Below are 26,725 nucleotides of genomic sequence, written 5' to 3'. Positions count from 1 at the left end.
GCAGTAAACCTCCCCAAGCATAACCTACCACCCTCGTATCAGACCAACCCAAGAGACCCTAGAACCCCTATTGTACTGTAGACACCCGCTCATCGGATATGCACATACAAACCAACCTAGGCAGTAAAAAAAGCCCTCAAAGCAACCCAAGAATGCAGCCTGCATGTAAAATGCACAATCCCAAACACAAACCAACCCAACCGTCACACGAGCCGGCAAGGGAAAAGCCATGACGGCAACGATCATCTGCATGGCGCAATAACGGACAAAAGAAAGGGAGCAAATACGCGGGAATGAGAGGGTTATAAAGAGAATGTGCTATCCCCCTCTCCCCCCAATATACGTTCTACGTACCTACTAACTTGGAACAACCCCCATCCAAACGTCAAAAGACAAAGCAAACAGCAGAGAGAAAGGAAGCAAGATTTCGAAAATTTTGGTTTGTTTTCTTCATTGGCAACAAGGGCAGTTAATCTCTTTTATACAGAACCAGGACCGAAAAAAAAAAAAAAAAAAGAAAAGGGAAGAAATGGCAACACAATCAGACACACAGAGACAGACAGACACAGACACAGACAAGCAAACAGACTGACGCACACACAAAAAGAAGCCCTGGATCTAACCTAACCTAATAAAACACAAAAAAGAAAACTCCAAACAGCTTGGGAAAATGAAGTAATTCGTCGCGATGCATATGAGGCGTACCGGCCACCCTCTTTTTCTTTTTCTTTCTCCCTGATGACGATGATGATGATGAAAAATGACAATTGCGATGACAATGATGAATGCATGCATATGGTATTTCCCCCTTGTTACTTTGGTACAGTCCTTCAATTGGGAAGGAGAGGGATGGAACGTTTCTGTATTTTCGGAGAGATTGAGGGTCAATTTGTCAATCGATCTGCCGAGATGGTATGCTGGTGGGGGGGATAGCAAGTTGGGCAAGTAGACCGGATGGTTGACTTGCTACCTGCTGTTGATGGGATTTGTGTTTTGTGTTTGGTTTGGGTATAGGGTAACGGAACGAGCAAGGAATCGTACATAGCAGGCTCTGCAGTTCAGCCGCCTTTTCGCAGGGATTCGTCTGCTGGAAGGGACTCTGGACCCCCGTGGATCCCATGTCGAGAGTCGCTAGTTGATTTGGTGTTTTTGCGGTTTTTCTTCTTAGTGGTTTGCCAGCCGCCGTGGTTCGTGTCGTTCGTGCCGTTGGTATGGCCGCCAGTCTTTCGGGGAGGGTGATCCCCGTGTCGGTCCTTCGAACCCTGGGGGTTGTGATGAGGCGCATCGTGACGGCCTTTGGGCTTGGTTTTACCATTGACGCCGTTTGTCTTGTCAGATGTGTCGCCATTCGTTCGACGCTTTGAGTTGGGTGTTTGATGCCGGTTTTCATTTGATCCAGAGGCAGGTTTGTCACCCGAGCCTGTGTTGCGAGGCTGAGAGTCCTTGCTTGTACTCTGTGCTGTGCCATTCTTTGGTCTCTCCGGACTTGTCTTTGCAGTCTGTTGAGACAGCTTGGCGGCTGACGAATAGTAGTTCTGCAACCGATCGGAGAGAAGCTCAGGCCGACCATTTGTGTCTGTCCTTTCGCCGTTCACGCCATTGACTCCATTCACGCCGTTCACGCCGTTCACGCCGTTCACACCGTTCACCTGCTGGGTCTCAATGGACGGCCGGTTGAGAACGGTAGAATGCTCTATATCATCAAACGACCCCGAATCCTGATAATCCTGAGACAAGGAGTCTGAAAAACTGGCAGGAGTGTTCATGTTGTGGTCATCTGAGGTTGAAGTGTAGTGGCTGATAGCAGAATAGGGATCAACAAATTCCGACGCATATGATGAGCGGGATTCGCTTGGAGGGACTGAGCCATCGACAATCAATGGACCGGCAACAATCGGCCGCGAAGGAGACTTGGCCGGCTGCGATGAAGACTTTGGGGCCGAGTTCTGGTCAGAACGAGCAGTACCTGATGAGAACGACCCTTGCCGGTACTCTTGCTGAACAGGAACATAGGAATAGCCATTGGGGATCTGCAAGCCCATTTGCGCGGAAATCGGTGACATCATGGAACCTTGCTGGTATGCTTGCAGTTGTTGAGGAGTCATGTAATAACTCAAAACTTCTTGCTGTCGGTTCTCATCAACCGAATCTGAACGCGATCCATTGCTGGCAAGGCTATTTGATCGAATAGCGTGCTCATCTCCGCTGCCTTCCCCGCCCTCTGATGATTCAGGAGCCGGCTGGTGCTTAGGCCAGCCCTCCACTGGTTGTGGGATGGTATAGACTGGGACGTAGGTGGGAAGCGAGGGTGAGTTTTGAGGGCGTGCAGGCTGCGAATGGGCTCGAAGAGACTTTGGGGATCCATTGACAACAGATTCACGACGAGTGTTACGACCAAGATCAGGCAGAGCAGAAGCAGCCGACGGCGAGGGAGGGTTTGTGGTGCTGCCTTGTGTGCCAGCGGCACCAACTGCAGCATAGCTAGGGCTGTAGAATGTTTGTTGTCGTTGCGTTGGGCTAAGTGTTGATTGACTAGCCGTCCCTGTCCCTGAGCGTGACCGTGTGCTATCATCGCCAAACTCTTGCTGTTGTGGCACTGGGAACTGAATGAAAGGCTGTCGAATGAATACTGGTGGCGGCCTTCCGGTGACCAATGCTTGGTTGTGTAGCTGCATCCGCAATTCCTGCTCCTGCGCCTGCAGAAGCTGGATTTGCTGATAAAGTTGATCATGCAAAAGATATTGGGCCTGCTGTTGTGCTTGAAGTGAGATATCTGGCACATTGCCGGTGTTGGGTTGCCGGAAGTTTGCCTTGTTCCCGGTGTTTGACGTCCGACGTCCACCAAGTCCACCTCTCGAGGTCTGATTGCCGAATCTGCCGCCACGACTACCACCTCGCCCACCTCGTGACGGGAGTGAAGGAGTAAGAGTTGGCCGAGGTTGAGGTGGTGGTCGTTCCCATGTCCGCTCCTCTTCTTGTGGAAACTCGAACTGCTCACAGCACTCTGCCAGATCCCCCTTGGCAACAGATTTGAAAGCCCGGCGTAATTCCAAGTGTAGTCCACGGAACGATGTATCGTCGGCGGTATTGCCCAGGTTTCTTGACGTGTTGAAGGGTTCCTCCACGCAGAGACGGTTGTTCATGCCTATGTGCCAATTTTTGGCATCCTTATTAACCAATTTGCCTTCTCGCACGGAGATGACGTTAGTTTCAAAGTCCAATTCATGCCCATAATATCGGAAGAATTCAAACAGTAACTCTCCAACGGATTGGTGATTCTTCCGACCAAATTGAGACAGTATGTCGAGATTGTCATCAAAGGAACACAGTAACCCATCAGGCGTGATTTTCTTATTGTGAGGACGAGCTTGCAAACTTGGGAGAATTGGAGGCTCTCGTGTTTGTAAAAAGTTAATGATCAAACAGATCCAGGTGTATGAGCTCAAGGTGCCGCCGAGTCCTACACGCAGTTAGTATCAAGGTCAACATCCCAGAGCGGTAGCTGCACACTACTCACCAGCATCATTGAGAACTCGTCGTTTCGTCCAATATTTCACACACATTGCCAATGGCCGTACTCGATCATCCACTTCGACGTATGTTCGAATCATGCGAGTGTTTTCTAGCGCAAGGGTATTATTCACATTCATGTCACAGGCCAGCCGCAGCTCAGGATCCCAAATTTTGACAATAGGGACCTTTGCATGTGACACACAGACAACACGTTCCATTCCGTCTATCCAAGTCAGTCTATGCACGGGATAGTCAGATGTCAATGGGGCTCTTACGATCGGCCAACACTGCCGCCAGCAGACACACCTGGTCCAGAGCCTTGAAATTCGTCGTGATACAAATATCCACTGCGCAAATTAGTATGTTTTTTCTTCCAAGTTCGAGTCCCACACCTACCATCCGAGTCACTAGAACAGAGTTTGTTCCCGGACGAGCCAAAAATATTTGCCTTGATCTCATGACCAGGCCACTGCTCATTGAAAAGCTTCTCCAACTTCCGAACTAGTTGTCGCCTTCGGTCATCACTCTCGGCAGAAGGTAATAATCGATCGTAGAGGTCCATAATATCTGTGGTCAATTTTTTCTCCTCCTTCGGCTCCAAGCGTTCCTTCAACCCTTCCTTCTGCTCTGGTAATACATCTGCACCCAGACTATACGGCATCCGTCGTCGATATGCAGACATGGCAGTCTCATATTTACATCGGCCGAGGGGTTGCCGCGCAGAGAGGGGTAGATGTGTTGCTTCGGAGTGTGTGGATCGAGGGGAGGTGCTTCCGCGGACGGGGGACGGCGACCGAGAGTGTAAGGTGAGTTTGCGCGCATGTTGATATGGGGTAGAGGGAAGGGAGTTCGATTGGTGCGAAGTCAACGGAGGGCGAGCGGCTTCAATCTCAGGCCCGTTGGTTTGCGACGTCCATGACATCGTGGAGGGCTGACCCGTTATCGGTGGGACGTCACCGTGGTGGGAACGATTCGCATTCCCATCGATGTGTGCGACCATAAAGTAATTCCCCCCAAAGCTAGCCTCGCCGGTCCTTGTGCGTTGCGTTCCTTCTGTTCGGGCTCGGCAAATCGATAAGAGAGTGTCCACACCCGCACACCAACTCGCACAATATAAACCCCTCGCTGTTCACGCTGACTCGGTTGACCCCTGTCACCAGTATCTGAATTCAGTGAGGGCTCGTTTTTGTTTCGGGGACAAGGCGAGGAGGTACGTGGTTTGACACGAGGGATTTCGTGGGATGTGTGAGACAACGGGATAATCAATCTCGACCCCGTCGCAAGACGACTCGAATTCGGCACTCGACCGGAACAGGCGAAACAAGGAACGAGTAACGTAAAGTAGAAAAAGCAAAGGAAATGCCTCGACCAGGAGATGAGAATCAGACAAGAGAGAAAAAAAGGTCACGTCAAAGTGAGAGAGATTTCTTGAATTGAACCCCCAAAAAAAGACCAAGAGCAAGCGAGGCGTATGCGAATGCGACCGAATCGTGTACAGGTAGGCGAAAGTGTAGGAACCAGCCTTCTGTGAGAAGTGAAGTTGCCAGGAGGGGAATTCGAGAGTTGAAGATGATCAAAGGTCAGCCCCTGTCGGCGGTAAAGACACTGCCGACCGTCCACCTCAAGGCCACCCAAACATATAAATCGAGTATATTTAATAAAGTCGAAGATCAAAGGACCATAGGGATGATAGGAAACGTAGAATTCATAGAGATCAGAGGATCAGAGGATCGTACAGAGATCAGCGAAGAATCCCCAGCTCATTATAGGGTCAACGTCGCGGAGTAGAATCACTATTGGGGAATAGCTCCCTCTTTCTATTGAATGCAAAGTATTTCAGGGGCTTCATTTCCTTTGTTTGAGTCTCTCATATTTATCTATCTCCTTAACTTAAATATCTGCAGCTATGCATTCATGCAGGTACCATAACGGAGTTATCGATAACACCGACTTGAGAGGAAGAAAAGGAATCGAAAATGAGAAGATTCAAACAACATGTACACATGTAGCCGGTTGCTATTGGAGTGGCCAATCAGTCATGGCAGAGTTGTATGAAACTCTTGTCTGCCTTTCTCCTTTTCTTCAACTCCCCGCGATCGTCTGGTCCTTGCACGTGCCCAACTATAACCTAATCCAGAATGTGGCCTGAGGCACTATCTCGTCCTTTGTGATCTTTGTTGAACCTTCGTATAAGTTGACTGATGAGTTATATGTGATCCCCCTTTAGCCGAGGGACTCAAGAACCTTGTGAGGTAGAGTCTATGAGCCTCCCCAGTCTAGCCATACATGTTCGGGTATTGGGAGCCTTTGTTCATGGATATTGGCCGTTGCTCCATTCGAACGAGGCTTTCTCATACTTCTTTGTAACGTTCAAGCGAGAAGCATTAGGCGAGCAAAGGTGATAAAGCTATGGCCTGTGACTGGGAGATCAAACTTGACCTCACTGCCTTTGATTCACGCACGCGTGGGGAAGGGCCACCAGGACTGGGATTGGATTGGACCGAGCCCAGTCCCATGTACCAGTACAGTATGACGAGGGGGAGAATCTTTGTCACGCTCGAGACCCCCAGGGTAACGCAGAAAATCCAGACGCCAGCTCGGGATCGTGTTAGCGACGCATTTCCCGGAGGGTTTTGTGCTGGTGAACCGTGACCGCGGTGACTGGGGAAGCTGGGGAGTCGATGATTTGACTATATATCCCTCCACTTCTTGATCTACTTGGATGCCTTGTCCATATTCACTCCGACCACCCCCATATCTGGACATCTTGACATCTTTGCGGGGTGCCATTTGCTTACTGGCCTGTTCAGCCGGCGATGCACATGGATTTCGTGGCCAATCCTGTTCAGAGGGCTGCGGACCTTGCGGACATAATATACAGTGACGACCCCCCCACCTCTCCTGAATTGACCGAGATGGGTTGGTCATAGCGCTTCGAACTGTATTTCTGGGATGTTACTATTGCATTGCTCAGGTTGAAGGATTCGTGGGTTGGAATGGTTGGGGGTCTACCGGGTCTACCTGGTCTACCTGATCTACCTGATTACTTGCTTTCCGTCTATTGCTCCTGCATGCTCCATGTAGACTGATTTCATGCGTTTGTCCAGATTGTACATGCTACTTGCAGATCACAACCCCGATGCGACTATACTCGCCTCGCCCAGAGGAGACTCTTGGCAGGCTGACTGCATCGTGCAGGAGTTATTGCCGTTTAGCATCATCGTACAGTAGTGGCTAGACACGATCCGGTTCTGAGGGGGTTGAGAGCTCGTGTTGGATCCGATCTAGAATGTGTCATCCGATTCCAGATGTGTACCTAAGTCTTCTCTGCCAGAGGCTGACTATCCGGAACATTACTTACTACCTAGGTACATGTACTGTATATCCAACTGCAGCACAATGCCAATGTCCACAATAAAGTGGAGCAGCGTCCTTGCATTGAGCCAGACACCGAATAGAAGAGCAGAGAATCAGAGAATAAGAGAATAAGAATAGAATAGTCATGGAAGTGTTAGGGCGTACGCTTAGACACTCCAATCTCCGGTGACCGGGGGCCCGTTTAGACGAATGAAATTGCTTGGGGCTGCCGGGAATTGCCGCGAGAAAAGACAAGGAAGAAAAGGAATACAAATAGACACGTTAAGGTGACACTGGTAGGCCTCAGAAGATTGCAACTGAAAACGACGAATTCTCCTTAAGCAATGTGGTACATTTAAGTAAAAATGTAGACTCCTTTTCGTTAGAACAAAAGAAGAAGAAAAATCGTTCAAAAAAAAAAAAACACACCCCCTCCTCCCCTCTCTATAAGGTAATACCACCCCCATAGGGACCCTCTCTCCTTTTCTCTTCTTTCTTTTGCCTCGTTGACTGGTAGAATTTCAAGAGGTCCTCCCCCCCCATCTTCCCTAGTAAGTTTGAACTCCTGATAATCTATGCTTGTCTGGACTTTGTTTTGGAGAGATTCGCATTAGAAAAAGTCTGTCCAGTTCGGGCCTTTTTTTTTTCCCACTCTCAATAACTGGCTGGATTTCCCCCCTCCCAAACTTCCTTCAGTGTCTCTCTCTTCGACGTGGACATTGGGTGGAAAACGTGTTGTGGATCGGAACTCACATTTTTTCGTCTCGACAGATCGCCTCCGCGCCCGTTCTGCCCCTGAACACCTTCCACGGACTCTCTCGAAACAATGTCTTCGTACTACGAACCTCAGGGCTGGCAAGCACCTGCTGCGCGCCAGGTCTCGTGGGAGCAACCGGCGCCTCCCTCCCGGTCAGGTATGGAGTGAAACTCGGCGGTCGAAAAAAAAAAGAGGCACACACACTAACGTTTCGCAGGATCCAGCTCGGTCTCTCAGCGCGAGGATTCCCCGGCCTTTTCGTCTCAGTTTGATGGTATGGACACACTCTTGATTGGATCTGGTTGAACCCGAGACCGTGCGAATCGGAATCCGACAGAAACCAGACTGGATCATGGACAATGGCTGACGTTGGAACAGAGGTCGATCGGGCGATCGACAATCTCGTCAAGAGTGGGAAGCTGTGGAATGCTCCTCGACGGGACTCAATGCCCATGATGATGGGCCGGCCCTACCCTGACTACGGTATGTTGCGGGTACAAATGGCACGCAGAACGCGTTTCTGACTTGTCCTTTGACAGACCCTCGCATGGGTGGTGGCCCCCAGCGACACCATTCGATCAGCGAGTTCGATGGCTCGCGGATGCCCCCGTCCGGCAATGCCCAGGGCTTCTACGCCTCGCAGCGGTACCAGGGTCGTCCCAACGAGGTGGAACAAATGATGCAGGCGAAGCGTCGGATGGCAGCACAGCGTGAGAGGGAACTCCGCAACTATCACCAGGAACAACAGTACAACCGAAGTACGTGGTAGCGTCTGATTTTCTCTCCTTTTTTTTTCTCTCTGAGCCTCGTTATATTCCCCCGTCGGCTTTCTCTTTTCATATTCGTCTATATCTTGTCGGCCTTGTGTAATATATTTGGTTTGGCTTTTTGTTGTCTCTTGTGAACACGGGGTTTTAATACGTTTTCTTCTTCCTTTCAAGGCCTCCTCGCCGAAATGTCCGCAAGCAAATCCGATCGGTCCACCAGCCCAGCTGCCGGGAGCGAAGACAGCCGCCGTGAGCTCCTCGCCCGCCAGCACCGCGCCTTGTACGGCAACGAAAGCCCAGCCTTCTTCCCGCCTGGTGCCTTCTCCGATGATAACGCACGCCCCGATAGCCAGGCCGGTGGTGCCACCCCGTCCTCCGGCGTACGCGGCGCATCCCCCCGCGGCGTGGACCCATTCGGCCTGAGCCAGGCTGGCGCCGCTAGCGCTGACACAACTCTGCAGTCGCCCTCCCGCGCCAACAGCACTTCCTCGCCTAGTTCCGCCATCAATGCCGGCTTCGGCGACCAGCCCGTAACCTCGACCTCGTCGCCTGGGGCCGACTCGTCTTCCTCCCGCCAGGCCCCATCGAAGCCCGTTGCGGGCCCCATCGGCTCTGTCGGCCCCATCGGTTCTCGTCCTGTCCCCGGTCAAACCACCGCTCCTCCCCCAAATCCAGCCTTGAACAAGCGTTCGACTACCCCGCTTCCTTCTCCGCTAGGTCTGGGTTTCACCTCTGCTGAGCCAGCCACTGGCCCTGCAGCCGAGCGTACCTCGTCCGCCGGTCCCGTCCCGGTTGTCCCTTCAGCGGTTGGACCCGGAGCCAAGGACCCGGCTGGTGGTGTCAGCCTTGGCTGGAGCAACGGCAGCGGAGTCTGGGGCTCGAAGAGCGGACTCGGTGTCCAGGCGTCAGTCTGGGGTTAAGCCGATCCTGCCTTCCGAGTGAGCATTGACAATTTTGCACTTGGCATTTTTCTTGCTTGTGGCGTTGTGAGAACAAAAGCGGAAGTCTTTCATTGCTTCGAAATTTGACATACGGATTCGATTTCGAGTCTGGTACATATCATTCAGCAGAAGGATGCTGGTTCTTTTTTAGGTGCGCTCGGCCCGGTTTTTGCTTTCTGTGTTTTGGTTTTCGGGTTGTTTTCTGGGAAAGGACTGGGGTGCTGTTTTGGGGGTTCCCTCGTATGGTGTCTTGCGGATGGTGTCCGCTTGTGGATTGGGAATCATATCATGTCTTTCCTCGTATCTCGGGTCAGCATCTTGTGGTTTTTCATTTCTTTTCTTCTTTGTTTTCTTTTTTGCTCCGGTGCCCGTGTGGAATGGTCGGAATAATGGCGCTTATTTTCCAAGCTCGTGGGTCATTTCTCGGTGTTTTTCATGTCGGATATGCAAAGGTTTCTTTCTTCTTTTCTTCTTGGGGGGTCGGTTCGGGATCTGCACATTGAACTTGTTTTTTTGGACATTGGTCTGCCTGTTTTACAATCTCCATGGAGAGGGAGGCGAATCGAGCCCAAAACGGATATTTGATTTGGATGGTGATTTAATTTTCTTGTTTCATATGTCTTCCTTTGGCTGCTGAGATTCGGTAACGATATAATGCCATTGCAGATGTAAAAAGGAAAGGGGTCTGCTATTATACCTGACTAGGACACTGGACTATATTCCGACCTCGTTCTGGCGCTGCTTAGATATCGATTGGGGTTGTACTGAGATGCGGACTTGGACGGCTGTTTTGCTTTTTTCCCCCTCTTGTCTCTACCTGCTTTCTTATACTTGGCCTTGGTGACCGGTACTTGGTTTGAACCTGATATATGATATTGATTTGTAATTGCTCATATTGTATTCAGTCTGGCATACAATCTGGTCCCCTATGTTTTGAATAAGTTGCGTGAGATGTCGGCGGTCTGGTTATATTAGCCCAGCTTCATTAGGTCTCAAATCAACGTTACAAGTGGCCTCGGCCTCGTTGGGAGTACGAAAATTCATCCTGGGGCATATTAAGATGCTTGGCAAGTCATTCTGATGAAGATTCTAGTACCTTGGAACGGGGCAGAGATATTCAATGGCTAATGAACGCCATGGCCTGTCATTCATCTTCTAGATTTGAGTGTTCGATGACTGCTGAGAAGGTCCAGCTCCATGGTCATATGGATATAAGCCTTAACTTTAATTATCTCTATATTAACAGCTAAAATGGGTCGATCCGAGGCTAATTCCAGCGCATTCTAAACAAGAGCTTAGAATGAAAGACCCTGTGGCATTCGGTGCTAATTCTCCGGTTTCATCTTTGATTGCGCTTACATGTAGGGCTGCGGTACAAGACCCCGTCATTGGAACGCTGCTATTCACTTTCTTCCGAAAAGACACCGAAATGAGCAAAACCAGGGACAATTGGGGGTTTTATAGGGGTAGTCTCACCCAATTCTAGCCAAGTTGTGGAGCAATAGGGTGTTCCATATTAATGGCGTTGAAACAATGTTTCACTAGGCACGGATGATGCACCCTTTCCATCCGCTTTTACTATACACCAGACAATTACACCGTCCATGTATACACCTGCCGCCGGTGTTGTGACGGCTAGCGTAGTAGAGTTGATCCCCGTATGTGTATTCTTGAATAGAGCTATAGCGATATAAAGGGCTGCAGATCCCACCAACAGTCAGGAAATCGACAGGCAGCGCCACCGACTCTAACCCTAAAATGCGTGGGACTTTCGTTCTTTCTCTGCTTTCAGCGCTGGGCGCTTCAGCTTCGCTCCTCACGTCCAACCTCAAGTCTAATGTCGATGTGCTGGCACTCGATTATTCCTTCAACCCCGTCAAGGCATCCTACTGGACCGGGTACCCCCATCACCGCCGTACCCCATTCTCCGTCTCGCCAGACGGAAAATCCGCATACATCGCCTACCTCGATTCCAGTGCTACCGATGTCCACGTTCAACAATTAGACCCTGAGACCTTTGCAGCCACCGGCACCACCGTCACTGTCAGCGGCGGAAAGGAAGGTATGCAGCATTAGCCCTAACTCAACCCCCCCCCCCCCCCCCCCCCCGAAAAGCACACCAACTAACACCACCCAAGCCGGCGGTCTCGTCGCCCATAACGATGGCTTCGCCCTCCTAACCAACGAGGCCATGCCCTCAGGAACAACCAACGCCCCACCAAGCGACACCCCAGTCCCCGTCCTGTACCGCTACACCAGCGGCAAGCAAACCTTCAAGACCTGGCTGGGTGGACCAGACGTCCACGCTGCGGACGGTCTTTCCGCCTCACCAGACATGAACGGCGACCTCGTCTACTCAGAAGAAGCAGGCCTCTACGGCGCCTACTTCGTAGTAACCGACTACTCCGGCGATGCCTCCGGCCACTTCGGCGACAGCATCGAATACGTCTCCACCAACGGAACCCTAGTGACGATCGCGGGAGCATCCAGCTCGTGGGGATGCAGCCACAATACCGGCATCGCCTTTGAAGCCGCCGACGCGGCCCCCTTCGCCAGTATCTGTGCCGAGGACCAGGGTGCCATCTGGCTCAATACCAAGACTCAGGGTATGATGAACGACGGAGTCAAGATTTCCAACGAGAACACCACCAACGGCGCCGGTGGTGAGGCTATGGGTGGCATGTCTGGTAGTTACAGTGCTCTTGCGCGCTTCGCCGAGACGACCAACTATATCTTCGCGTGGGTTTCGCGCGGTGCTATGGATGTGACGGAGAACGCGTGGATGGGCACTGGATATACGAATGTGCAGAACCGCACTAATGGGCGCAATGTTGCGATCTCGTTGTTCTCTGATAAGTATACCAAGGTTGGTGCGCAGGCGACTTCTGTTGTCGGCACTGAGGATGGTGATAGCCAGGTTAACTGGGTGACGAGTGGATCGAATGATTGCTCGAATGCTCATGCTGCTACCTTTGGTAGTGCCAATGCTGTTGTTTCCTGGGAGGAGATTTCTAACCCGACCTGTGATTTCATTGCTATGGGTTGTCGAGGTACTTTTGCTGGTACTTTCTTCCAGCAGGTTGATTCCACCGGTGCGAAGGTTGGTGAGGCTATTTCTAGTGAGGATGTTTACGTTGCTGGTGATATGGTTACGATGTCTGATGGCCGTGTATGCTGGCCTTATGTTAGTATGACTTGGGATTTGTCGCAGGCTGTTGATGATTCTGCTTCTGGGTCCACCACCAAGAAGATGAGCATTGCTTGTTTGAGTCTTGGGGATGTTGCCGCTTCTGCTGTTTCATCTGCTTCGTCTGCTTCATCTACCTCATCTGCCACTGTTGCTGCTACTGCCGCCGCCTCTACTGCTTCTACTTCCACCGCTGCCGCCACCACTGCCTCCGTCGATGCTTCTTCAAACGTCGCTACTGAGGCCTCTGACGCCTCGTCCAGTGCGTCTACCGAGGTCGCTTCCGTCGTGGCTTCTGTTGCCTCATCTGCCGCTCCTGCGGCCTCCACTGCTACTCTGGGTGCTTCCTCGGACGCCTCATCCGAAGTTTCCTCCGCTGTCGCTGCCGTCGCCTCATCTGAAGCTTCGGACGCTTCTCCCGAGGTTTCTGCAGCAGCCTCCGCTACCATTTCCGCTGCCCCAGCTGCCTCAGCTGTCTCTGTGGGCACCGATACAGGCTTAGAGTCGACCGCTTCGTCTGCCAATCCCTCTGAAGTTGCTCCTGTCTTGCCTGTCGGTACTCCGTCCAGCATCCCCGTTGGCTTCCCCTCTGGCTTTGCTTCTGGAGCCCCTTCCGCCATGCCCGTGCCCACCGATTTCCCTGCGGCTGATGCATCCGATGAACCTGGATTTGCTGCTTGCACTGGTGCTCCCAAGCATCACGGTAACCTCGGTCATTCGTCCCACCATGGAAACCTTGGGCACCACACTCACCACGGACACCGTGGACACCATGCTAGCTTGTTGCCTAAGTTTTAGAGGGGGTGTATGAGACATAGGTAGATGCGTATTGTCTTATGGAGATGTGTTTTGTTGTGGGTTTGCTGTTTGGAGATGTACGTATTCAGGGGGAGAGTTGAGGTGTATATCAAACAGTTGTATAGTATTGTCTCGGGTTTGAGTGAAGTAGAAACTAGCTTTGAAGATTGCATAGCGAAAGTCTGCTAGGAAGCTTGACTCTTGCAATCTGATGTGTTCTTGTTGATCTTTTACTCGTGATATACACAGTAAACAGTTCGACTAGGTTAGATCTTTGTGGGAGTTATAAGCTGGCAATGTTTCAAGTCGGTCTGATTGGGTTGAGTAATGAGATTAAGCAATCGAATGTCGTTGGTTTATTCGATAAAGTTTTAGGTTTTCCAAGGTTAGGAAAGTTGGTGGTGTCAACAAACTTAAAAGAAGCCATCTAAGCCGTAAGATTCTTGAATGTTCGACTACTATGAACAACATCGATATAATAAGAAGAGGAAGAAGCTCTAACCAAGGTATCATTTAGATTAAGCATTATAACATGTCTTGAGCACTCATCAGCTTCAATGGCCCTTGTCACACGTTACACAAAACGTGTAACTAGCCCTAAAAATCAAAAGATATTGTTCGTGTATCAGTTTTGTCTCGTTCGTATTCTTTGCAACATGCCCAACAAAATCAGACAGAGCTAGTATTAGCCGCCGGAGTCTGGACATGATCATCAGAGCCCGCAGCAGCAGGATCTTCATGTTCAATCTTCCTCTTCGCAGTGAAGAGACCGACAACACCACGCTCCTGGGTCGCACCGAGCCAAGGCTTACGCGCCTCAGCAAGGGCCTGACGACCAATGAAGTAGATGAGTTGTCCAACGATGATCAGAACAAAGGCGATAGGATACATCCAGTGGATGTGGTAGTGGAAGACCTCAACACCGATGATCACACCCCAGAAGTTCATAGTGAGCATGGAGATGTTGAAGAAGGCCGCCGACGAGAGACGGAAGAGCAGCGGGGCGAGCATGTAGAACATACTCAGACAGAGAGTATAACCAGTCAGGTAACCGCCGACCTTGCCGTCCCAGTGGGCCGTAGCGAAAGAGTGGCGGTCGAAGATTCCAGCTTGGACACCGTTGATGATCATACCAAAGAAGGACATCTGTCCGAGGACCTCGTAGACAGGACGCGTGCTGACGAAGTATTCTTCGCCAGTGTTGGTGAAGCCGTAGAAGGTTGCGCCGAGAAGTGCGAACAGGTCGCCCTTGATCTGGTGGCCGTGGGACACGTCTCCGCCGTTCGTGCCGGTGAGGTGATCAGAGCCGATGAGAATACCCATGCCTCCGATACAGATGAGGATACCCAGAATTTGAGAGATGTGGTATCGGACCTTCAAGAAGAGGAACGAGAGGATCACGACCACGACAATGGCCCAGAAGTTGATGAGTTGTGCGCTCAGCATGGTTGTATAATTATATGCCAGCACAATAAAGTAGTTGCCTTCCACGTCGCAGAATGCAAGGATGATGTCTGCTTCTGTTAGTTGAGAACTGTCGCGGGGAACTAAGAGGACTCACATTTCCAGCCGTCACGCCAAATCAATTGGAGCCAGCCCTTGAAGCCGTAACGGTATATCGTGTAGGGAGTGAAGATTGCGTTTAACAAGACATAGTTCAAGAATGTCTGGAACGCGGTAATTGCCCAGTCCTCTTCACCGAGGAGGGTAGTAAAGGTACCCGTCGCAGTGTTGGCAATGGCAAGGATTTGGCTGTAGACACGTTAGGCACCAAGTTCCGAGGCTGTGGAGTTTGGATCCAACTTACCCTAGGACAAGGACAATGTAAAACTCTTTGGTCTTGAAGTAGGCCAGACGGCTCTTCTTCTGTCCATCAACCTGGTCCGCTGGCTGCTCGGAGCGTTCAGTCTCTTCCTCTCGAGAAGGACTCTGCACAACTGCCACCGCCGCATCCTTGGGCAGTGATTGCGCAGAGGAGCTGGCGCGAGCATCATAGTCCACACTCGATGCCTGTACGGTGACTTTATCTTTCGACTCCGACATGGTGACCGTAAAATCGTAAAAGCGGGGTTGCGATAATTGCAGACCGCAGTTTAGGGCAATCTATACTGCTGAAGGGGGAGCTTTATGAAAGACGAACGAGCGCAAAACTCCCTAAGTCGCTCGTAATCTAGGATAGTCAATACCGTCACAGAGAGAAGTCCGAACGGGAAGAAAAAATCTCTTAAGACTAGAACAGCGCGCCGAGGCCTGGAGCCTTGCCTAATCGGGCCATCTCGATAAGAATCTGCCATGATGATACCACGAACCAATCAGCGTCGAGTGAGTGGAGGCGGTAAGGGTCTGTGCCTCATCCGGGTGCTTAGGTCAGCATCTGGAAGGCTTGGAAGCCCACGGTACGGGGCAGTGACTTGATCCAGGCCGAAGAGCTGCCGGAAGGGGAGGTACTCTGCAGGTACCATCATCCCGTAACTTACCAGAGAGTCTTTGTTAGGTTTGGGGGGGTGGAGAAGGGGAATATTGATCGATTTAGCAATTGACCGACCAATCGTTCAAATTAAACATTGAGGTCCATTGAAGATGTCATTGTACAGAGTTTGGAGTCTGGAGTCTGGAGTACATGCAGGTAAGCGTGTAGACGCCCATTCCGAACCCCCTGAGAAGCTTCCCCCTTCGCCGATCACGGAAGCCCAGGCTAAATTTGGGAGTATACGAGGACAGAGAGAATTCAGGCTTGCGAACTGGCATATACTGGCATCTTCGTATTGTGTGGTAGCTTGAGTGCTCCGTGATCAGTAATAGCTTAGAGAGTTGTCCATGTCTGCCTATACGTTTTAACTTAGATAACTTCATCAAACAGCTCTGGAGATCAGAAGATCAGCAGATCAGAAGTTCAGAAGGGCAGAAGTTCTAGAAGTTCCGGATGTGCCCACTCTGCTTCCGTGTTCACTTCTTCCTTTTCCCAGGGCCAAAATCTTGACTTTGCTTGAACCTGCCGAGGCCGTCAGGTGGACCTGAGTTTCCCGATCGTCATCCCCTCCGCAGACTCTTTCATCATCCTTTGGGATCTCCACCTCCCTTCTTCATTTCCACCTTTCAACACACCCAGGCTATTCTCTCTTTTATTATTTCCCTTTACCATTCCCTCTGGCTCTCCTCTCGGGTACACTCTCAGCTGTGGCCCGGAGTGACGAGACGCCTCTCCCTGTTTCCGGATCATGGCGCTGGAAGTACAGCCGCCCGACGGTCGCAAACGAGTCAAGGTCTATGAGTTGAGGGATAATGACTGGTTCGACCGCGGAACTGGTTTCTGCGTCGGTCAGATCATGGGGGTGAGTTGGCGCGTTGCGCGCACTGATGTTTCATCGCGCGACCTCCCCTCCCCGGAGCGCTGATGCGCCATCGCCATCAACACTCACTGATCGCAACCCATCTAGGAGGAGCCTCGCATATTCGTCGAATCCGAAGATCAACCCAATCGCGTCTTGCTGCAAACCAAAATAGGCAAGGATGAAGGCTACCAAAAACAGCAAGGTTTCTATCCCGCCATCTCCGCCCGGAAGAATGTGTTTTGGCTAACGTGGGTATCACGCGACCAGAGACCTTGATTGTATGGACAGAGCCGAATGGCACGGATATGGCGCTGAGTTTTCAGGAGGCGGAGGGTTGTGCTATCATTTGGTGAGAAAGCCGGATAAAATCTTCACGCGCACGAGCTGACCTCGCACAGGGAATTTGTCAATGCCGTCCAACAAAGTCTTCTCAATTTACCTGCCGGTAAGTGTGTTGCGCGTTCGAACCTGATAGTCCCTAACTCGCCTTAGATGATGCCTTGTCCGACGATCTCGAAAGCTATCAATCGATCGTGTTACCAGCCCCCGAGTTGGGCCATCTCCCCGATATCGAACAAATCGTACGAGCCGCGAGCATGACCCAGAGTGGCCGAGACGCGCTATCCAAATACATCATTCGCGACGAATACATCTCGAAGTTGGTTCCGTTAGTAGAAATGGCCGAGGATCTGGAAAGCTTGATCGACCTACACCGTCTTTGCAACATCATGAAGTCTCTTATCCTCTTGAATGACAATACCATCATCGAAACCGTTGTCGCCGATCATGTCATCCTGGGGGTGGTGGGAGCTCTGGAATACGACCCCGAATTCCCCACGCACAAGGCGAACCACCGACAGTATCTCGCCGACAAGTCACGATACAAGGAAGTTGTGCCGATCAAGGACGCGATAATTCGCCGCAAGATTCGCAATACTTGGAGACTACAGTATCTCAAAGACGTGGTGCTAGCTCGGATTCTCGACGACCCGACATTCTCAGTGCTCAACTCGTTGATCTTTTTCAATCAGATGGAAATTGTGAATCACATACAAGGAAATGGCCCATTTCTGCGAGAATTGTTCTCTGTCTTTGACCCGAGGAACATGGACGCGAGGCGCAAGGATGATGCAGTGCAGTTCCTTCATCAGTGCGCTGGCATTGCGAAGAACTTGCAGGTTCAGTCACGGGCCCAATTGTTTGCCAACTTCATCAGCCATGGCCTGTTCGCTGTGATCGCTTTTGCCGTGAAGCACGTGAATGCGGCCATGCGCACAACAGGCATTGATATTCTTGTCGCCTTGCTCGATCACGACCCTGTCATGATGAGAGGGTACATGTTGAAGGCCGTGAATGAGAAGAAAACCCCTCTCACAGACACCTTGATTGATCTTCTGCACGTGGAAACGGACCTCGGTGTCAAAAACCAAATTGCAGATGCTATCAAGGTTCTCCTTGATCCCCAGATTCCCTTGCAGGACCCGCTTGGTCGGGCTGGTCCCGATTACTTCAAAGTCCGCACTAACAACCTTCTTTCCGATGCATTTGTCCAACAGCATTTTGATGAGTCTTCTAAGCGGCTGTTCCAACCCCTTAAACAGCTTGCCAATCGCGCAACCCGTAAGTAACCTCAATGGCTGACCGCATGAAATTTGCTAACATCTTCAGTTAATGATTTGACATTCCAAGAGGTTACCCTCTACTCACATCTTGTTGATATCCTCACCTTTTTCGTTCGCCAGCATCTCTTCCGCACGCGTAACTCTATCCAGAGCGAATCTCTCGCACCTCAGGTTGCGCAGCTCCTGCGGGTACCCCAGAAACACTTGAAGCTGAGTCAGTACCTCTTTCAATCCAGGATTGGGCCCTTATACTGACATTGATGAAGTTGCCCTCAAATTTTTCCGCACCTTGATCAGTCTTCAAGACACCTTCTACCAAGCTCTCATGACACACAACAACACTTTTGGATTGATCCTTGACATTGTTTATGAAACAATGCCCCGTGACAACCTGCTCAACTCGGCCTGTCTTGAACTGTTTGAGTTCATCAAGAAGGAAAACATCAAGCCATTCATCACTCACGTGGTCGAGAAATATCGTGAAAAGCTCGAAAGCATCACCTATGTCGATACTTTCCAGAGCTTAATTCTTCGATATGACCAAATGCAAGGACAGGAATATGGCGCTGAGGCTGATTCGACACTGTTCAGTCAGGACGAAAGTAGTACCCCTCGACGAATTCCCCTGAACGGCCAGCGTTGGCAGGGCGTAAGAGAGATGGACGCTGCCGAAGACGAATACTTCAACACGTCTGATGACGAAGACGAGGTACGCAACTCTTGAATCACATAGACAGCCCAGAAACTGACAAGAAACAGTGGTCTCAGGATCGTGGAACCATTGCTGTTGGACCCCCAAACGGATCTGCCTCTCCGGCTGTCAAGTCGTTGGTCGACTACCCGGACGACGACGACGAAGATATCATGGACACAAAAACCGAAAGTTTAGAGCAATCTGCCCAGGACCAGCCAGCGGCTGGCCAAGAGGCCTCCACAGAGATTCCAGCGGTATCACCGATAGCTCAAACACCTCCACCGGAACGACTAGCAGAAAAGCGCCGACGCGAAGAAGAGGACGACGACGAGCTTATCAAGCTCTCCGCTGTACCGAAACGCAGAAGCTCCACAAGCAGCCATTCCGGCGCAGGGATATTGAATCGGAAAAAGACCATGTCTATCGGACCAATGGCAGACAAAGGTGCCACACCAATCCTAAGCAGTGTTACCGCTCCGCCCAAGAGAATCGCCATCAACATTGGATCAACAACCAAATCCTCCACATCAGAAGGCGACAATTGCACAGACATCACAAGCCAGACTAATGAAAAGGAGAACCGCGACGAGAGTCAAGGTAATGAAGGTGGATAGTTAATACCCATCAGCCGGGCTTTTTTGTTTCCCTGAATTAAGCAGCCTTTCATGTTTTGCTTCCCATGACCTAGATACCAGATACAGTTGCGGGGTTTCCCCATTGTTATCTCTTGCTGCTGTTCTTCCGGCGATATCTTTTTTCTTTCTTCTTCGAAGGCTGCTCTTCTTTTTTTCTCTTCCTCGCCTGGCTGTATGTGGTTTTTCGTTCGTGGCCCGAATTAGCGGGATTGAATGGTTGATGTACGTGGCGTCTCTGGGCAATGCATTGGACCTGGCCTTGTGGTACCTATATTTGTTCTTTTTTTTTCTGGTTGGGCTTAGATCATGACCAGGTGAGTCGGATCGCGTGGCAATTTATCCTGCAATCTTCTTGCTCTCTCTTGCTTGGTGCTCGTAGTATGCCTTCCAATACACTGGAAGGCAGGAGGCCTTAGGTGTCACTCCCAGGCTGTATGAAAACTTTACGCAAATGTAATACCTAGGACTCTGCAGTATATATAAATTGCGGACCTCTTTTTCAACTATCTTCCAAGTCTTTGTTGTGCCCCAAGGCGTAACTAGATCTAACATCAAAGTTCACATGGATCCACTAACCGAGCTCGACCTCAACTCCATCTCAAACAGACCGAATCCCAAGACAAATGATTTCCAGCCCAATCAATCATCAATGACCAATGATCAAGCCACATGCCATACACTGTAAAGCCTGAAGCTGATCTCTACTCGATGCGGATCCCCCCTAACAAAGCCAAGAACCATCAATACCCTCCCAATATCAGCAACAACCATCCACGTCCAACGCGTTACCTAGAAACCCAAGAAGATGTCATTGGAAATAACAGCAAACAAATTCTTCACCACTATAGGGTCCAACCCAAACACAATCCAAGCCCCTGAGACAACCATCTTCTTCATCTCCGGAAACCCGGGGTTGATCGGCTACTACCACCCATTTTTATCCCTATTGTCAAGATATCTCACATCAGAGAACATCGCTGAAAGTGAAAATGGAGGTACACATCCCTCATTCCGGATCTACGGCTGTTCTCTCGGCGGGTTTGAAATCAATGATACAAAGACAAAGACAAAATGTCAACCCAATGTGTCAGATTTAGACCTTGAAGATCAGATCCGTTTCATGCAGGAGAAACTCACTGCCCTTATGGAAGAACAGCCCAATTTCAGCTCAGTTGGGAAAAAGCGGAAGGTCATTCTAATCGGACACTCTGTTGGTGCATATATCGCCATGGAAATCTTACGCCGGCACCGCGAGGCTACAGCTAGTTCCGACCCTCAAGATGAAGACAGAGAAGAATTCGATATCATCGGTGGTGCAATGCTTTTCCCTACTGTGGTTGATATTGCAGCTTCATCCTCTGGACGGAAATTGACGGTATGCTTTGACACACTTGCTTTGTGGATGATACAGAACAGCATAAGCTAATTCGGAGATCACATCTAGACTCTCTTATCAATCATCCCTCGGTTCGCCGCTGTCATTGGTTTCTTCGCAAGATTACTCACGTTGCTGCTCCCGACATCTATTCTGCGTGCCTTGGTGCGCTTTGTGATGAATAATCCCCCAGTTCATGCATTGGATGCGACTTGTTCATTCCTAGAAAGTAGTGGTGGGGTGAGGCAGGCTTTGTATGTTTTCCTTCTATTGTTTTGTCCTGGTGGTGTGGATATTGCATGCTGACTGTCTATATCTAAAGACATATGGCCGCTGATGAAATGCGCACTATCACGTCTGATAAATGGAACGACGATGTTTGGGGTGTTGCAACGGCGCATGAGCCTCTGAACAAATTGTTCTTCTACTTTGGTCGAAAGGATCATTGGGTTGCTGATCAGACGAGGGATGAGATTATTGCTGTTCGGGGATGCGAGGAAGGACGTGGACCGACTATGTTGGTTTGTGAAGAGGACCTACCGCATGCTTTTTGTTTGAGTGAGTTTTGCTTTTGTTTTCTTTCTTTTCTGATGTTTGGCTGAGCTGACTTTTGTAGAACACAGTGATACTATGGCCCGTAAGACGGCGGGGATGATTACAGAGATTATGGGATGAGAACCAATAAAGGTGGACGAGGATTGAATGCATGACACGGGACCTACGCATCTACTTGATAGTAAGGAGATTTGAGGACCATGAATTCGCCGTCGGTACAATTCGTAATGGGTATCTCCAGAATAGCTACGCCCATTCCCAGATGGTAGATGAATAAGTAATACAAAAGCAACAGGAATCAAACATAGGCAAAACGCCCTGTAAAGAAATGACCACGAGCAATGAAACCAGAAACCGAAGTCTTAATAACCCTGTCCGTTTCCTTGATATGCTAATCCTGCCCTCCGGAACAAATCACCTAGCACATCTGCCTGCGGCTGTGGTGGTGCCTGCGATTGCGGCGGCGGATGAGGAGGAGCACCCATCTGTTGAGACATCATGTTCTGATAAGCAGCCTGTTGAGCCAACTGCTCGGGACTAAGGTGGTGCGCACGCACACTCCACCCATCATCCTGAGCACGCTGCTGACCAAACAATTCCTTCAATGAAACCTGTCGTCCCATAGGCACACTAGCCTGAACCTCTTCCAACGGAGCGGGCTGTGTCGAAGCGGCAGCGGCAGCAACATGCATATTGGACTGGCGCAGAGCCTCAAGACGCTCACGGGCGAGTTTCATACTCTGCCCAGCGTGGGTGGCGCACTCTTGGATCATCTGGGCATTGATAGTGCGAGATTCGGCGGTCGAGTTGGGTGGTGGCTCTGAATAGATCCAGAGACCGTAGATGCGAACATTGTTGCCGCTTTGGGTGTTGCTGGCGATGTTCTGTGGGTGCAAGGGGTCCGCGATGCCGTTCTGGCCTGTTTCACCTTCATCACTCTCGTCTGCCTTAAGGATCACGTATTCTTCAGTAATTTCCACGTTTTCGCCGTCCGTGAGAGGGAGATCGAAGTTGTTGAGTCCGCGCCTGTTGAGCACGAATGCGGTGTAGCGTTCTTCGCCTAGGTCGCCCTGGGTTTGCTGGCAAACGAATAGTGTTCCTTCAATGCCGTTCTTTTCCCATTGTTTTGTTGTTGGGCTGAAGATGTACACGACTGCGTAAGGGGCGAGAGAGAGGATTGAGGTCACGGAGGGCTTGTGGCGGCGGATCACTGAGAGGTTCAGCTCCTCGTTGGAACGCAGCGGCGGTGCAGCTTGCGGCATGTCTGAATAGTATGCTGTGTCTGATTCATAATCAGTTGTAGTATGGTTGTTCTGACGTCGGGGTTTGCGAGAAGTCATTTCGGCGTGCTGAGAGTATGTTGTGTGGAAGGCGCTGAGGTGAGCGGCATATCGTCATCGTCTGAGCTCCCGCCTTTCCGGCCTGAGCTCCCCGCCATCTCTCCCATTGCAACTCGCACCTCGGAGATTCGCTTTGTTGCTGAGTTGGCAATAGAAACCGTCTATACGGCCTCTTTGACGCTCACATTCTCGAGCTTTCATGTGATGACGCCACGAGTCCCGAGAATCTCTTGACCTCGATGCGATGATCGATTTCTTGTCGCAACCCACCACGGACCCTCTCATCCCTCTCGAATCACCTAAAAAAAAGTTACAGTTGACTTGTTCGATACTTGCGACGAACTTTTTAGCTTAATTTTCCCCGCCGGAGCTAAGAACCGCAAGCCAATACATCAGCCTATACACACAATCAGACCACTTATATACGCTGATAGATACTCGAGTACTTTCAATACATGCAGATACATTTCGCCCTTCTCTGATCTGACCGAATTACATTTACACCATGAGCGCAAATTCACAGCAGACATCGCCGACGGGGTCAGAGCACCGGAGCCACGAGTCGGAAGTTGCGGAAGATATTGAACAGCCAGGACTCGATGTCCTATCCCTTTCGCGCGCTGTGAGAAAACGAAGAGCCGAATACACGCGGAAACAGAGCATTCGAGTTAAAATCGGCACTTGGAACGTTGCCTCGATCTCCGGCACCGAAAAGGACATTGGGAAGTGGTTCGTCAAAGGCGAAGGGGTGTGCGAGAAGCTCTCTGGGTCGAAGTCTGCCCAAGGAGAAAGCCTAGACTCAACCGACAGCAGAAATGAAAGGGCTACAGAGAGTGACAAGTCAGGCCCCTTTCATTGCAGCCCTGAGGAGATCGATCTTTACGTTCTAGGGCTGCAAGAAGTTGTCGATATCTCCTCCCCAACAGAAGCATTACGCCCCTATACGGATTCGGCACCATCTAAGAGATGGAAGGAAGCGGTACAAAGTACACTGCCCCAGGGATATAAGCTAGTCTCTGAGATTCAGCTGATTGGACTCTTACTTCTTATCTATGCATCGCCTGCAATTGACGAGAGCATCTCGTCTGTCAGCAGCACTTCGGTTGGCACAGGATTGATGGGTTACATGGGCAACAAGGGTGCCGTGGCAACACGCCTGGTGCTGGGCGAGACTACCCGTTTGGTCTTTGTGAATTCCCATCTGGCAGCGGGATCCGACAAAAATAGTCTTGAGCGTCGCAACTGGGATTCTTCACAGATTGTGCAGCGCACTCGGTTTGAGCCAATTGAGTCCGATATCGGTGCATCTGATGAGTCGGGTGATACTATCGGCGATGAAGATTTCATTTTCTGGTTTGGTGACCTCAATTATCGCCTCGATGATATTCCTGGTGAAGATGTGCGTCAAGTGCTCGCCCGTCACACTGTTAATGCATACGATCAAGCGCGCCAGGCGAAACAGGCTGCAGCTCCAGATCAAGACTCAGCCTCAGCCTCGACCAGCGATTCTGAAGATCAGCCGCCTTCATCTCATCTCGAAGAAGAGGCCATGAATCCTGTCACCGATGAAGATATCGATCCTCACAATGACCCGGCTTCTCTTCAAACTACAATATCTTCTCTGCTTCCGCACGATCAACTGCGACTCCAACAAAGAAAGGGAACAGCTTTCCACAAAGGATGGCGGGAAGGCCATATTTCCTTCCTACCGACGTACAAGTATGACGTTGGAAGCGTGGCCACGTTTGACTCTAGCGAAAAGCATCGTGGGCCTAGCTGGTGTGATCGTATCCTATATCGTACTCGCCGGGACAAGCTGAAACATGAGCAGCTAGATCAAGAAGCCGAAGAATCTCGGAAGAGGGACGAGGAGATGAAGGCGCGTGGGCTGGACAAGGCTGCCGCTGACGACAATGTTTTGTTTGAATATGACCCTGACACCGACGGTGCGCAGAGCGGTGACGAGTACGTCTCGGACGAGGACCAAGGCGACGATGATGCTGTTTCGGTTGCGTCGCATGAATCGCAAGATCCAATTCGTCTAGATCAATATATATCCCACCAGGGTATCCTCTCATCGGACCACAAGCCGCTAGATGGGATCTTCACTATGACTTTCGATGCGGTGAACTCGCAACTCAAGGCCAAGGTACATCAAGAGGTAGCGCGCGAGTTGGATAAGGCCGAGAATGAGGCGCGACCGGGTCTTACTGTTGTGGTGGACAAATATGGCAGCGAGAAACACGGGGAACAAGATGAGAATGCTGTCGACCTCGGGGAAGTCGCCTTTCATCACCCTGTTCACCGATCCCTGACCATTGCCAACACAAGCGGTACCTCGGCCACATTTTCGTTCGCAGAGCAGCATACTGATACCGAGAGGCCTGATTGGCTTGACATCCATGTGACAAGATCATCCGAAAGCACCTGTCACGAGGGTAAAGCCATTGCTTCTTCAGCTGGAAGCCATACTCTGCACCCCGGGGAAGTGGCAAATGTTGATATCACAGCCCACGTCCATGATATCGAGCATGTCAGGCTGCTCAACATCAAAAAGGTCAAGCTAGAGGAGATTCTAGTTCTCCACGTGGATAGTGGCCGCGATCATTTCATTTCTGTAATCGGGAAGTGGCTGCCTACTAGCTTTGGCTGCACGATTGACGAATTGACCTGTATGCCAGAAGAAGGTGCTCGTACTTTGGTCAAAACAGACAAGCCCCATCCATCCAGCACAGACAAAGCCCCCGAAGTCCGCTTATCAGCACCCCGAGAGCTGTTCCGGTTGACAGAAGCAATTTCTGAGCTGACAGAACGCGCCGTGGCGGAATGGAGCATGACCAATGGTGAAACCGAGGAGCATAAAGCACCTTGGACAAGAGAACCCTCAGGCACAGCATGGCCTTTCCAGCCAGATACATGGACTTTCAAGGACCCACAGGAGCGTGCTGCGCAGCAGGCCTTGGTTCACGAAGCCCTGGACACCAATGGTTCTCTCACTTCTGTCTTTGCCCCGGAGATTTCATCTCTCCACCGCTTGGAAATCCTCTCCGAAACCCTTCTTACCTTCCTCAACTCACTTAAAGATGGCATCGTCACTGCGCCAGTATGGCAAGATATGGAACAACAAATGATCGCACGCGAGAAATCAAAGGCACCGCCTTTGAACTGGGAAGAAACTCAGGCTTGGGTACTCGAAAACCTAGCATACTCCCCCGCACACAGCGTCTCATTCACATTTGTCACCTTTATGCTTGCTCGTATCGCCAATGAGGTAGCCCCCGTGCCATCGATTACCGCGAGACCAGTTTCTTCTTCGTCTAAACACGGAAAGACAGAGCATGCATCTAAAGATCCAGCAGCGAAAGAATCCGAATTAGCGGAGCTACAATCTCCCACGCCTGCTTCTGCTTCTGGTTTCATCACTGGCGGCACATTCCGTCGCAAGAACCGCTCTACCAGCACCTCCACGACTGCCAGCCCTGACCCGTTGATCTCCAACCCTGCTGCGGCGCGCAGACAATTAGTAGAGACGGCCCTTTCATCCATTTTTGCACGCGTACTTGTTTCTGCTACCGCCCCGCTGCCAGCTAAGGAGAAAGAACGCCGTGTATCTGAGGATCGCAGACGGGCAATCATCGAACCCTTCTTGAAAATGATTGGAGTGGATGATCGGGGTCCATCGGGGGGTCGTTGATCTCTCGTCACTCTTGAACGATCCTATCCCTTAGACTGCTTCTAACTCTTGATTCCACCTTTCCAGCAGACTTGCCATTTCTTTCTGTGTACAACGTTGTATAAATGTTATTTTCATCATGTATCCCTCTATAGAGGCTGATAGATCAAGTGAATTCA

General features: G+C 50.7%; 8 protein-coding genes across 8 annotated transcripts; 5 read left to right on the top strand and 3 right to left on the bottom strand.

Moving 5' to 3' along the window:
* Positions 1-1,058: 1,058 nt before the first annotated feature.
* N7511_000447 (uncharacterized protein) lies at positions 1,059-4,513 on the bottom strand (the record flags this gene model as incomplete). Its single annotated transcript, XM_057122872.1, has 4 exons — positions 1,059-3,460; positions 3,518-3,736; positions 3,789-3,860; positions 3,910-4,513. 4 exons carry the CDS (start codon positions 4,511-4,513, stop codon positions 1,059-1,061), a joined length of 3,297 nt encoding a protein of 1,098 aa, XP_056988605.1.
* A 3,183-nt stretch (positions 4,514-7,696) lies between these two features.
* N7511_000446 (uncharacterized protein) lies at positions 7,697-9,314 on the top strand (the record flags this gene model as incomplete). The annotated part of the gene is made up of 5 exons (XM_057122871.1): positions 7,697-7,784; positions 7,845-7,901; positions 8,006-8,110; positions 8,167-8,385; positions 8,569-9,314. 5 exons carry the CDS (start codon positions 7,697-7,699, stop codon positions 9,312-9,314), a joined length of 1,215 nt encoding a protein of 404 aa, XP_056988604.1.
* A 1,779-nt stretch (positions 9,315-11,093) lies between these two features.
* Positions 11,094-13,320, top strand: N7511_000445 (uncharacterized protein; the record flags this gene model as incomplete). Its single annotated transcript, XM_057122870.1, has 2 exons — positions 11,094-11,397; positions 11,474-13,320. The coding sequence occupies 2 exons, from the start codon at positions 11,094-11,096 to the stop codon at positions 13,318-13,320; spliced, it is 2,151 nt and encodes a 716-aa protein (XP_056988603.1).
* Positions 13,321-13,989: 669 nt separating this feature from the next.
* Positions 13,990-15,363, bottom strand: N7511_000444 (DUF914 domain membrane protein; the record flags this gene model as incomplete). The annotated part of the gene is made up of 3 exons (XM_057122869.1): positions 13,990-14,834; positions 14,882-15,072; positions 15,128-15,363. 3 exons carry the CDS (start codon positions 15,361-15,363, stop codon positions 13,990-13,992), a joined length of 1,272 nt encoding a protein of 423 aa, XP_056988602.1.
* Positions 15,364-16,538: 1,175 nt separating this feature from the next.
* On the top strand, positions 16,539-19,582 carry N7511_000443 (SMEK family protein; the record flags this gene model as incomplete). Its single annotated transcript, XM_057122868.1, has 8 exons — positions 16,539-16,652; positions 16,758-16,854; positions 16,920-17,001; positions 17,051-17,097; positions 17,145-18,272; positions 18,321-18,488; positions 18,541-18,983; positions 19,034-19,582. The coding sequence occupies 8 exons, from the start codon at positions 16,539-16,541 to the stop codon at positions 19,580-19,582; spliced, it is 2,628 nt and encodes an 875-aa protein (XP_056988601.1).
* Positions 19,583-20,396: 814 nt separating this feature from the next.
* Positions 20,397-21,653, top strand: N7511_000442 (bifunctional triacylglycerol lipase/ester hydrolase; the record flags this gene model as incomplete). Its single annotated transcript, XM_057122867.1, has 4 exons — positions 20,397-20,978; positions 21,048-21,232; positions 21,301-21,536; positions 21,595-21,653. Coding segments are annotated over 4 exons (1,062 nt in total), but the record flags the coding sequence as incomplete, so codon positions are not given.
* A 242-nt stretch (positions 21,654-21,895) lies between these two features.
* On the bottom strand, positions 21,896-22,873 carry N7511_000441 (Dcp1 family protein; the record flags this gene model as incomplete). The annotated part of the gene is made up of 1 exon (XM_057122866.1): positions 21,896-22,873. One exon carries the CDS (start codon positions 22,871-22,873, stop codon positions 21,896-21,898), a length of 978 nt encoding a protein of 325 aa, XP_056988599.1.
* A 505-nt stretch (positions 22,874-23,378) lies between these two features.
* N7511_000440 (phosphatase family protein) lies at positions 23,379-26,567 on the top strand (the record flags this gene model as incomplete). Its single annotated transcript, XM_057122865.1, has 1 exon — positions 23,379-26,567. The coding sequence occupies one exon, from the start codon at positions 23,379-23,381 to the stop codon at positions 26,565-26,567; it is 3,189 nt and encodes a 1,062-aa protein (XP_056988598.1).
* Between the last annotated feature and the right edge of the window lie 158 nt (positions 26,568-26,725).

This window comes from Penicillium nucicola, assembly GCF_028828085.1.
Source record: "Penicillium nucicola strain IBT 29836 chromosome Unknown utg000001l, whole genome shotgun sequence".
NCBI classification, from domain to species: domain Eukaryota; kingdom Fungi; phylum Ascomycota; class Eurotiomycetes; order Eurotiales; family Aspergillaceae; genus Penicillium; species Penicillium nucicola.
The sequence above is the reverse complement of the archived record's forward strand: the minus strand, read 5'-3'. Positions and strand labels throughout refer to the sequence as shown.